We start from the raw sequence: 12,377 nt of genomic DNA, 5'->3' as shown, positions 1-12,377 counted from the left end.
GAAGTCGCTAAGTCCTGTCTGACTCTTTGTGACCCCATGGACTGCAGCCTACCAGGCTCCTCCCTCCATGGGATTCTCCAGGCAAGAGTACTAGAGTAGGTTGCCATGCTCTTCTCCAGGGCATCTTCCCAACCCAGGAATCGAACCAGGGTCTCCCACATTCCAGGCAGATGCTTTAACCTCTGAGCCACCAGGGAAGCCCTCCTGGTAGCTTAGAGGTAAAGAATCTGCCTGCAATGCAGGAGACCCCTGTTTGATTCCTGGGTTGGGAAGATGCCCTGGAGAAGAGCATGCCAACCCACTCCAGTATTCTTCCCTGGAGAATCCCCATGGACAGAGGAGTCTGGCGGGCTGCAGTCCATGGGGTCACAAAGAGTTGGACATGACTGAGCGACTAAGCACACACAGCACAGAGAAAAAGATCTCAAATCAATAACCTACCTCTACACCTTAAGGAACTGGAAAAAGATGAATAAACTAAAAGTAAATCACACAGAAAGAATGAAATAAGATTAGAGCAGAGATAAATGAAATGGAGAGCAAAAAAAAATAGAATCAACAAAATCAGAAACTGGTTCTTTGAAAACAAATTGACACCATCTTTAGCTAGATTGACCAAGAAGAAAAAGAATATTCTAAAATCACTAGAATCATAAATGAAAGAAGGGACATTACCACTGACCTTACAAAATGTAATATTCCATAAAGTAATACAATGAACAATTGGATGCTGAAAAATTGGATAACTTAGATGAAATGGAGCTATTTCTACCAATACACAAACTACTGAAATTTACTCAAGAAGACATAGACAATCTGAACAGAGTTATAAGAAGTGAAGAAATTGAATTAGTAATCAAAACACTACCCAGAAAGAAAAGCTCACACCCAGATGGCTTCATTGCTAAATTCTAGCAGATATATAAAAAAGAATTAATACTAGTTCTTCACAAACTCTCCCAAAAAGCAGAAAAGGAAGGAATTTTGGGAGGCCAATATTCAGTTCAGTTCAGTCGCTCAGTCGTGTCCGACTATTTGTGACCCCATGAATCGCAGCACGCCAGGCCTCCCTGTCCATCACCAACTCCCGGAGTTCACCCAAACTCATGTCCGTCGAGTCTGTGATGCCATCCAGCCATCTCATCCTCTGTCACCCCCATTTCCTCCTGCCCCCAACCCCTCCCAGCATTAGAGTCTTTTCCAATGAGTCAACTCTTCACATGAGGTGGCCAAAGTACTGGAGTTTCAGCTTTAGCATCATTCCTTCCAAAGAACACCCAGAGCTGATCTCCTTCAGAATGAATTGGTTGGATCTCTTTGCAGGCCAAGGGACTCTCAAGAGTCTTCTCCAACACCACAGTTCAAACGCATCAATTCTTCGGCGCTCAGCCTTCTTCACAGTCCAACTCTCACATCCATACATGACCACTGGAAAAACCATAGCCTTGACTAGACGGACCTTTGTTGGCAAAGTAATGTCTCTGTTTTTGAATATACTATCTAGGTTGGTCATAACTTTTCTTCCAAGGAGTAAGCGTCTTTTAATTTCATGGCTGCAGTCACCATCTGCAGTGATTTTGGAGCCCAAAAAAATAAAGTCTGACACTGTTTTCATATTACCCTGATGCTAAAGCCAGAAGAGGACATTACAATAAAAGAAAACTATAGACCAATAAATATCATGCATAAGAATGCAAATATCCCCCAAAATACTAGAAAATCAAATTTTAAAACATATTTTAAAAATTACATACCATGCTCAAGTAGGATTTATACCAGGAATGCAAGGTTAACTCAATATCCAAAAGTCAATTAATGTAATACATTATATTAATAGAATAAAATCACATGTTTGCCTCAAAGATGCAGAAAAAGCATTTGACCAAATCATAAGGAATGCACTAAAAAAAAATGGGAATTCCCTGGCTCTCCAGTGGTTAGAACTCAGTGCTTTCACTGCCAGGCCCCAGGTTCTGTTCCTGGTTGGAGATCTAAGATCCTGCAAGCTATGCAGTGCAGTCAAAATAAAATGATTGAAAAATACAATGAAGAATCCAAAAATGAAAAATTAAGAAAGCAGATAATTTAGCTGAAGAAGTTTAAGACTTGTAAACAGAAAACTACAAATCTTTGTTGAAAGAAAATTTAAAATACCTAAATGTATGGAAAGATATTCTATGTTCAAGCATTGGAAGACTTAATTTCATTATGATGGCAGTCAGTATTCCCCAAATTGATCTATAGATTGAATGAAACCTCAATCAATATCACAGCTTCCTTATATGCAGAAACTGACAAGCAGATGCTAAAATTCATATGGAATTGAAAGGGGCCCCAAAATAGCCAAAAACAATCTTGGAGAAAAAGGAACAAAGTAGGAGGCTCTTGCTTCCCAATTTCTAAATTGACTACAAAGCTACAACAATCAAGACAATGTGGTACTGGCAGAAGACTAGACACTAGACATAGAGCAATGGAATAAAGTTGAGAGTCCAGAAATAAACCAGTCTACAGTCAACTGACTTTCAACAAGGGTGTCAAAATCATTCAGTGGGGAAAGAATAATCTCTCCAACAAATGGTGCTTGAACAACTAGATATCCACATGCAAAAGAATGCAGCTGGTCCCCTACCTTATAGCATATATAAAAATTAGCATAAAATGAAATATAGACCTGAATGTATGAGCTAAAATTACAAAACTCTAGAAGAATGCACAGAAGTAAATCTTCATGTACTTGAATTTGGCAAAGCATTCTTAGACATGACATCAGAAGCACAAGCGATAAAGCAAAAATAGACAATCTTCATCAAAATTTAAAACTGCACTTCAAAGGGCACCCTTAACAAAAGTCAAAAATGGACACACAAAATGGGAGAAAATATTTACAAATCACATATCTGATAAGGGACTTGTACCTACAATATATAAAGAGCTCTTATAACTCAATAATAAAAAGATAAATAATCCAGTTTTTAAATGGGCAAAGGGGGAATTCCCTGGTGGTCCAGTGGTTAGGACAACACACTCTCACTGCCATGGTCCCAGGTTCAATCCCTGGTGGGGAAATAAGATCCCACAAGCTACTTGCTCACCACTTTCCATGGCCAAAGAAAAGAAAAGAAAAAGAAAGAAAAGGCAAAGGATCTGAGTCTACATTTCTCCAAGCCAGATATGCAAAGGCCAATAAGAATGTGAAAATATACACATTGTCATTAGTCATCAGGGAAATGTAAATCAAAGACACAGTGAAATACTACTTCATACTCACTAGGATGTCTAGAATCAAAAAGTAGGAAAATAAAGTGTTGGAAGATATGGAGAAACCAGAATCCTCATGCATTGCTGGTAGGAATGTAAAATGGTGCAGCTGCTGTGGAAAACATTCTAGCATTTTTTCAGATGATTTAGCATAGAGTTACTATAGGTCACAGGAATTCTGCTCCTAGGTTTAAATCCAAAAGAGTTCAAAGCATGGGTTTTAACAAAAACTTGTATATGAATGTTCATAGCAGCATTATCCATAATAGTCACAAGGCAGAAACAACCCAAATGTCCATCAACAGATGAATGGATAAAGAAAATATGGTATGTCATACAATGGAATATTATTCAGTTATAAAAAGGAATAAAGTCTTGATATATGTTACAATGTGGATGAACTCAAAAACATTATGATAAGTGAAAGAAGTCAGTTACAAAAGTCCATATATTGTGTGATTCCATTTATTTGTAATTACATCAGATTGGAAAGAATTAATAAAGAATATCACATATGATGCTTGAAGTAATGCCAAAGAAATGGTCTTTTCAAGCCTCACTGTTAGGGCTTTTAACTGCTGTAAACTTGTCGTTGAAACTTGGCCTCTGTTCAATGGTGCCAAATAGGAACAGGGAGACAGAGTTTTGGATGAAGTAGAATAGTTTTTTTTTATTGCTTTGCCAGGCAAAGGGGGCCACAATGAGCTAATGCCCTGAAGACCCTATGACCCAGCCTGGAGGGGGTAGTAAGGAGTTCTATAGTGTTCAAGGAGCAGAGTGTGATCAGCTTGTGGACAGTTCTTGGATTGGTTGGCATCAAGGTGACATTTCAAGCATTATCAAACTTCTGGTTTCAGCCAGCCTAGGGTCTGTGTTCTTGAGCTCAGCAGTTTTCATCTGGTGGCCGGGGGGTGTCTGCTTCCTGTAAAAACAATTTAGGAATATGTATCAGGCCTTTATCTAAATCCTTCAGGGAACTGGGAGTTCAGGTGATTCTGTTATGTGGCAGAAGTAGAGTCTAAATTGTTACCAGTTCCTTAGCCCAACAGCTATTCTTTGTTTCTGAATCTTCACATTTTCCAATCATTGACTCAAGTCAGCATTTTACTTCAAAAGACAAGGACATAGAGGCTTGAACATAGTTTTAAACTTTGTACTGGTTTTGTCAGGAATAAAGTTAATGATTTTAGTACATCATATTCAAAGACTACAAGATGTTCACTCTGCAATTTGTAATCTTGGGAGAGCCAGACACCCCATTGTACCCATCCTGCTTTGGCAGGATTTAATTTTATTAAAGTAACTTCTGATAGTTTTCTTAAAAAAAAAAAAAGAAAAGAAAAGAAAAAAGAAATGGTCTTTTCAAACTTTGCCAACTAGAATTTAAATTGCTAAGTATGTTTGCAAAGTATAATGCCCATATCTATAACATTTAAAATATTCATACTCTTTGACTTTCTGGTCCTTCTTTTTAAAACCCTATTTCATAGAAATAACATATGTGTTGTTTATCCATTTATCTGTTGATGGGACATTTGGGTTGTTTTCCAGAATTGTTATGGCAAAAGGAAACTGAGTTGGAAATAAAGAGATGTCTATGATTCTTTATTAATTGCAAAAAGCAAATGTCAGAACGGTCCAGTTTGATCAAATTTGTGTAAAATCAAACAGCAATAAATGTGTATATGTATATATTTTATAGTAATACATGTGGAAGAATATGTAGCAAACTTCATATTTCTTTTCAGTATATTTGTATTGTTTCACTAGTTTTAATGAAGAGGTGTTACTTTTGCTATTTGAAAGATAGAAAAAAATTAATTAAAAAAAGGAGGTGGGTGGAAGAAAGGAAGTTGTTGTTCAGTGGCTAAATCATGTCCCACTCTTTGTGAACCCATGGACTGCAGCACACCAGGCTTCATTGTCCTTCACTATTTCCCAGAGTTTGCTCAAAGCATTGAGTCGGTGATGCCATCCAACCATCTCATCCTCTGCCATCCCCTTCTCCTCCTGCCTTCAATCTTTCCTAGCATCAGGGTCTTTTCCAGTGAGTCAGCTCTTCCCATTAGGCGGCCAAAGTATTGGAGCTTCAGCCTCTGCATCAGTCCTTCCAATGTATATTTAGGGTTGATTTCCTTTAGGATTGACTGGCTTGATCTATTTCCAGTCCAAGGGACTCTCAAGAGTCCTCTCCAACACCACAGTTCAAAAGCATCATTTCTGGTGCTCAGCCTTCTTTAGGGTCCAACTCTCACATTCATAGGTGACTACTGGAAAAACCATAGTATTTACTATAGGTACCTTTGTTCACAAAGTGATGTCTCTGCTTTTTAACAGGCTGTCTAGATTTGTCATGGCTTTTCTTCCAAGGCTTCCCTAGTGGCTCAGACAGTAAAGAATCCGCCTGCCAATGCAGGCGACCCAGGTTTGATCTCTGATTCGGGAAGATCCCCTGGAGAAGGGAATGGCAATCCACTCCAGTATTCTTGCCTGGAAAATCCCATGGACAGAGGAGCCTGGCGGATTACCATCCATGGGGTCGCAAAGAGTCTGACACGACTGAGCGAGTAACACTGTCTTCTTCCAAGGACCAAGCGTCTTTTAATTTCCTGGCTGCAGTCACCATCGCCTTTGATTTTGGAGCCCAAGAAAATAAAGTCTGCCACTGTTTCCATTTTCCCCCCATCCGTTTGCCGGGGAAGTGATGAGACCGGATGCCGTGCTCTTAGATTTTTGAATGCTGACTTTTCAGCCAGAAAGGCAGGGAACTAGCTTCCGCAGCCCCCAACCCCGCCCCCGCCCGCCCCCGGCCATTTCCGTGTGCGCTGCTCTTACAGACAATGCGGTGCTGGGCGTCGCCTCTACCTGGAGGATTACAGTAAGCCTGTTGTCAGTGATGAGTCAGAGTGCGTGGTGCTGATGCTGCTGCCATTTCATCACCTCCGCGAGCGCAGCATCCATCCCTCGGTCCTCCCCGCGCCTGGGCCTACCTGGCCTGAGGCTCCCAGGCCAACGATGCCCTCGTGGCCGATCTAGATCAGGACCGAGCCGCGCTCTCCGAGGCCCCGGCCTGGCGCCCCCATCTCGCCGCCCGCGGCCCGGGCCAAGGAGACCTGCCGAGCCTCGGCCATGGAGGCCATCTGGCTGTATCAGTTCCGGCTGATTGTCATCGGGGATTCCACGGTGGGCAAGTCGTGTCTGATCCGCCGCTTCACCGAGGGCCGCTTTGCCCAGGTTTCGGACCCGACGGTGGGGGTGGATTTCTTCTCCCGTCTGGTGGAGATCGAACCCGGAAAACGCATCAAGCTCCAGATCTGGGATACCGCGGGTCAAGAGAGGTTCAGGTGGGAGCGCAGACTCGGCCCGTGAGCAGTGGGAGGGTCTTCTGGGTTTTCCCGATCCCCGGGGGAAGAGGACTTCCTGGTCCTGGTCGCCGCCCTTAGCCAAGGTAGCGAGGCTCTGAGAGTTTCTGCTCAAGCCCACCTTCAGCTAGCTGGGAATTCAGTACAGGGAAAGATACATCCTGCCAATCAATAATACATATTGCTCGTACCACAACTCCACCAACTTGCCCCCTTGGTGGTTAATCAACTCACTGGAGTTGATCACTGTCATTCATCAATTTCAGTCCCTATGCTACATTTCAAAAAATGTTCCCAAGTCATCCTAATGTAGGATGACAGATCTAGATAGGTGATGTAGAGATAAAGATATAGATATAAATACTAGATAGAAATAGAGATGTCTGTGATAATTGATTCTTTCTTGCAACTAGCACACATGCAATGATCATTCACTCTCTGCCAGACACTGCACCTATCACTGGGGAAACAGCCTGAGGAAACTCCTGCAAGGGGATGCCATGTAAACAAAATAGACACAGGCATTGCCCTCCTAGAATGTCTCTGCTAGCATAGTGGAGGGGGAACTAGGTCAGTAATTACACAAAGGAGTGCCTTGTTCATATTTGTAGGCTCACAGCCTACGATAACACTTAGCACATAATGAGTGATCAATAAACAGGTGGAATTTTCTCTTCCAACACTTTGTTTCACTTGTAGCATGTATCACGTGTAATTATGTGTATGGACACAGATGAGGGAAGGCTTACTGGAGACAATGACGCCTGATGAGTGTGAGGAAACTGCACGTATAAAGACAAAAGTCAGAGCAGCGTACACAGAAAACTTTGAGCTACAGTCATGCAGAGGAGCCGAAACTTGATCAAGAGGCCTCAATAAATCATCATTTAGCTAGTGAACACAAATCAAGCATAGAAGATATTGGTTAGCTGGTTGAAGAGGGGTGGGGAGAAGAGAAAAATTAGACTTGTCTCCACTTCCCCACTTCCGCAAACAAATATCCTTGTCCAGGTTCACTTTGAGCTTGTGATTTCATGTTTCATACTATAAGCGAAGAAAGGCATCTTTTGTGTTTGTCACAATTTCTTTCTGTATGAACAGCCTTTTCATATCCAAAGATTATTATTTATTGGATGATAGTGACTTCTAAGGGTTCTTTGTATATTAAGAATATTAATCCTTTTCTGTCATGGATGTTGTAAAGTGTTTTTCCAGTTTTTCATTTGTCTTTTAACTTTATTTACATTAAGAAATTTTTTTGTTGTTTTGTTCTTACCATCATCTAGCTAGGACTCCAATTCCCTGGACAATGTTTGTTCTGTTAGTACTGGGCCATTTGTCCTAAGGCTTAAGCTATCGAGTCCCTCATTGTTTATATTCTTCATCCAAGGAGAAAGAAAAACTAAAAATAGACATAGGTCAAAAAGCATGGTAGTCTAAGGAAAGTGACTGGATAAGCAAATAGTTCTACAATGTCTAAGACACCCTGAGAAAAGTATCATAATGCACATTGAAAATGAAGCTCCTCAAATCAAGAAGTGAAAATATATATGGTTTCTTCCATTTCAAAAGTAGAGAAAATGTATAATAGGTTTTAGAAACATTCTGATTACAATGCTTTAAATAAATCATATGATTTTAAGGGGAAGCTTTGTCTATTTAGGCAGTTTTTCCCACCTGGTAGCTCCTGAGTCAGCCTCTCTGAAGTGGGGCAGACAGACACTTGGCTCAAGATCTTTGCAGACTATCCCTCTTTTTCCTATTCCCACATGGCCTGCAAAGTAAAAAAACAAAATCGTGTTCCTCCTCACAGAAGAGATTGAAGACCTCTGATGAAAATAAAAAGGTAACAGAGAAATACGGTAATGATAAATGGAGCACTTCTGTGATATATACTTGTATTTCCTGTCAACTGTCATAAACTCATTTTTCTTTTTTAGAAAATCCTATGCCAACTACGATTATTTGTAATGAGCTCTCCAGGTGACAGAATACTTAATCCATTATTTCATTTGCCTCATGATAACCTTTTACTTAGATATCCCACTTAGCAGAAAAGGAAATCTCATTCAGCTCTTCAGTGGTGAGAATGGACAGGTTAACTATGGTTTGACCTAAGCTGAGGGAAAATGCCTGTATGCCCATGAGCATTCATTTCTAGAAGATACCATCTCAAAGTTTAGCTCAATTGAAAAGTTTAGCTCAATTGCAAATTCATGTATCATTATTATGATGGAATGACGTTTGTATTCCTTTGTTACAAAGAGAAAAGCATTTTTGCTGAAGGACTCTGTCGCTAACCAGAGACCACTCTTTGAGTTCACTGAAGTACAGGAGTTTGGGCTTGGCATTCAATCTTGACTTCTCTCTTGTGTTCTAGATCCATCACTCGTGCCTACTACAGGAACTCAGTAGGTGGTCTTCTCTTATTTGACATTACCAACCGCAGGTCTTTCCAGAATGTCCACGAGTGGTTAGAAGAGACCAAAGTACACGTCCAGCCCTACCAAATTGTATTCGTTCTCGTGGGTCACAAGTGTGACCTGGATACACAGAGGCAAGTGACTCGCCACGAGGCTGAGAAACTGGCTGCTGCGTATGGCATGAAGTATATTGAAACGTCAGCCCGAGACGCCATTAATGTAGAGAAGGCCTTCACAGACCTGACGAGAGACATATATGAGCTGGTGAAAAGGGGGGATATTACCATCCAGGAGGGCTGGGAAGGGGTGAAGAGTGGATTTGTCCCCAACGTGGTTCACTCTTCAGAAGAGGTAGTCAAATCAGAGAGAAGATGTTTGTGCTAGTCAGCCCTTGTGTCTCCAAAACCTGCTGTCCCACTTGGACTTCAGCTGATCAAAATGATAGAATCATCATGCGACTCAAGAGAACTTAAACCTCTATATTGGATACCAAGTGAGCCTCTTCCCCAAGGGGCCCTCAGACAGGTGATGGGTAGGTAGGTGGGGGAACCTGGAACTGGAACTGGCCCTGTTTTGTGGCCCAAGCTGCGCACTGGCTGCTCTGTATGCCCTTTGTAGACTGTATGTCAAAAAGCTGAGGTCCAGGGAACCAGGCCCCCCAGGAAAGTACACCCACAGTCAGGACAACTATTTCTCGGTGTTGCATAGGTCACGATCATAATAAAACATGTAAAGGGAAGAAGAGTATCACATCGGGAACAATGATCAAACCTACAAAAATGAGAGATATCAACCCAACCAATGAGAATATCCTGCACTAAATGTATGTGTGGGGTTTGGTTAAAAGGTACCAATTAGCTCTCCATAGCTCATCTGTAAAATGAGGGGTATGGGCCAGTCTTTTCATAAGACCCATTCAAGGCCTGGTGTTCTGGTAAAAAAAAATGGTGTGAATGTCAAGAGGGAGTCAATTTATATACTGTTATTATCACATTCAAAAAAATGTACAGTCTTGTGCAAGAATAACCAGCAGTGTGTAAGAAATCTTCCCATGCAAATTATCATGGAATTAGAAGAGAGAAATACTATTAACACCGATGCCATCCCCCTTTCGCCTCTGACCACACCTGGGTTTCACTGCTTTGGTGACTATGATCTCAACATAAACATCTGCTTAGGAGGGGCTGTAACCCTTACAGACACATTATGGTTCACTGAATGACCTGTTTGATCATTATAAGGGGCCATGAGGTTTTCTTCCCCAGTTTACACAAAAATTAACTGAGAGGCAGAGGAGAGTCACTAGGCCCAAGTGAAGGTCTTCTGACTCCTGGTTTTTACTTCACTGCATCATCCTGCTGCCCAATGAATAAACTGTTATTGTTTACTTTGGAAGAGATATGACTGCAAATAAATATTCTCTACATGTTAGGATATGTTTCCTTATTGATTATAACTCAGCTCTAACCCTGACGAAACCTGGGCATAAGTCAAAAGGTAAAGCCTATTCAGGTATTATCGAAAAGAGGATTTTACACAAGTGAATAATTGCACAGTGAACACACATTAGAACTGTTTGGGTTATAAGTGTTCTTATCGCTGAAATACAGTGGGTATATTATTGAAAGGAACTAAATACAGCAATGGGGAGTGGGGTGGGGGTAAATACTCACTTCACAATGACCTTGGCTCCTTTTTTGCCATATGCCTACACTGGGCTCCTATCTACCCTACAAAGTTAACTCTTAATTCTCAGGTGAACAGACAGCTAACTAGTTGCATCAGAAACTTGAAATGGTTGCCTTGCAGTTCCATTATCTTCTTGAAGAGACATGATGCTTTAAATGATTTATTGATTGTAGCCAGTTCAGCTAGGCAAAAGCCATACTTTTTGTAGTGAAAAAAACCAATTCTGATTAGAGTCAGGTTTCTCATTTCCATTGTGATAGGAATGCCTAAGGATGGTAAATTCTTTGAAATATGGTATTGAATTTCAGAATGGATGTAACTGAATCTGAAATTTGGAGGATTTACTTCAGTCAAAATAAAGCAGTAAAATCATGAAAATTATGGAAACAAACCACCTTGGACCTACCTGCAGCATCCACTACAAGTGACCCAATCATCGTCTCTTCCTTGGTTTAGCGTGACCTAGCTTGGGTGGAGTAACTAAGTTGCCAGCTTTGTGGTTGTCAAAGACAAATAAAAGATAGTAAATTGGGCTAACACAAAGTTTCATCAACTGCTATACTTAATTATGTTTAGAAGATTCTGAAAGCAAGATTATCCAGTGGATAGATGAGAGTTGACTGGATTCTGTCAGTTCAAGAAAAAAAGGATAGAAACAAAACTCTCTACCATTTTCTTGACTTAAATACATCATATGTATATTTTTCTCATTCTTTGCATTTTTAGACAGGTTTAAAAATACTCATCATAGATTCAGCAGAAGTGGCTGAGCTTAACTGCTTAAACAAGTTCTAGAACTTTAAAACTCATTTTAGTAGAATTCAGTGCTGTTGTCACTGCAATAAGTGGGTTTTGGAAAATGTGTGAAAAAGTCGGGTGTTAGTATAATATTAAGGGTAAAGCTCTAGAAGCTATTTTATTACATAGGTGAAGATAAGATAAACTAACTTGTAACAAAGACCACAACTGCATGTTGGATTAGATTGCCTCATATTCCAGAATAAAATGTACTGTGTACTTTTCCTCACTTTTTGTGCACTGTAATGAAATGTGAAAAACTTTAGCTGTATGTGAATGAAAATATGCTTGTATTTAGTAAAATGGTTGATTATGTGACTGTAAGATTCCAAGTGTGTGTTGTAGCTATTTCCAGAGGAGTCTGTCCCTACAGTGTAGCAACTGCTACCAAGAACATCAGGTAGGTGGAACATACGCACAACAGTATTCACCAATATCTTAAAGCCAGAAAGTTACAGGATCATCAGGTTGAAAGTCACAGAGACCTCACTAATGCCTGGAAATGCCATATGACTTCTGCAAACATTTGTTCTGTGAAGCCTAAATATGAATCATTGCAATTTTTAGTCAAGGGTTTTTTGTTTAAATTTTAACTATTTTTATTAAATAGCTCCTAAAAATTGGGGGGGTTGTTTTTTAATTGAAGTATAGTTGATTTATAATATTATACTCATTTCAGATTTATAAAATAGTGATTCAGTATTTTTATAAACTACATTACTTTTAAAGTTATTACAGAATATTGACTATATTCCCTGTGCTGTACAATATATCCCTGTAGCTTATTTATTTCATACATAGTTTGTCCCTCTTTATCCTCTACCCCTATCATGCCTCTTCTCTT

General features: G+C 40.3%; 1 protein-coding gene and 1 long non-coding RNA gene across 2 annotated transcripts; one reads left to right on the top strand and one right to left on the bottom strand.

Moving 5' to 3' along the window:
- Window positions 1-3,710: 3,710 nt before the first annotated feature.
- On the bottom strand, window positions 3,711-11,851 carry LOC138931134 (uncharacterized). Its single transcript, XR_011446414.1, has 3 exons — window positions 11,142-11,851; window positions 8,301-8,397; window positions 3,711-4,183 (listed from the first exon to the last, which is right to left on the bottom strand). It is a non-coding gene; the product is annotated as an uncharacterized lncRNA (long non-coding RNA).
- RAB39B (RAB39B, member RAS oncogene family) lies at window positions 6,075-10,477 on the top strand. The gene is made up of 2 exons (XM_070291939.1): window positions 6,075-6,605; window positions 9,004-10,477. Exons 1-2 carry the CDS (start codon window positions 6,391-6,393, stop codon window positions 9,428-9,430), a joined length of 642 nt encoding a protein of 213 aa, XP_070148040.1. The 5' UTR covers window positions 6,075-6,390; the 3' UTR covers window positions 9,431-10,477.
- Window positions 11,852-12,377: the final 526 nt, after the last annotated feature.

Source organism: Ovis canadensis, chromosome X, assembly GCF_042477335.2.
Source record: "Ovis canadensis isolate MfBH-ARS-UI-01 breed Bighorn chromosome X, ARS-UI_OviCan_v2, whole genome shotgun sequence".
In the NCBI taxonomy this organism is placed as follows: Eukaryota; Metazoa; Chordata; class Mammalia; order Artiodactyla; family Bovidae; genus Ovis; species Ovis canadensis.
The sequence above is the reverse complement of the archived record's forward strand: the minus strand, read 5'-3'. Positions and strand labels throughout refer to the sequence as shown.

What these genes read in the sequence shown, in the direction of transcription:
- RAB39B (XM_070291939.1), top strand. Translation starts at nt 6,391, where the DNA reads ATGGAGGCCATCTGGCTGTATCAGTTCCGGCTGATTGTCATCGGGGAT. An exon ending in GCGGGTCAAGAGAGGTTCAG is followed by an intron (nt 6,606 to 9,003) that starts GTGGGAGCGCAG and finishes CTTGTGTTCTAG; the next exon opens with ATCCATCACTCGTGCCTACT.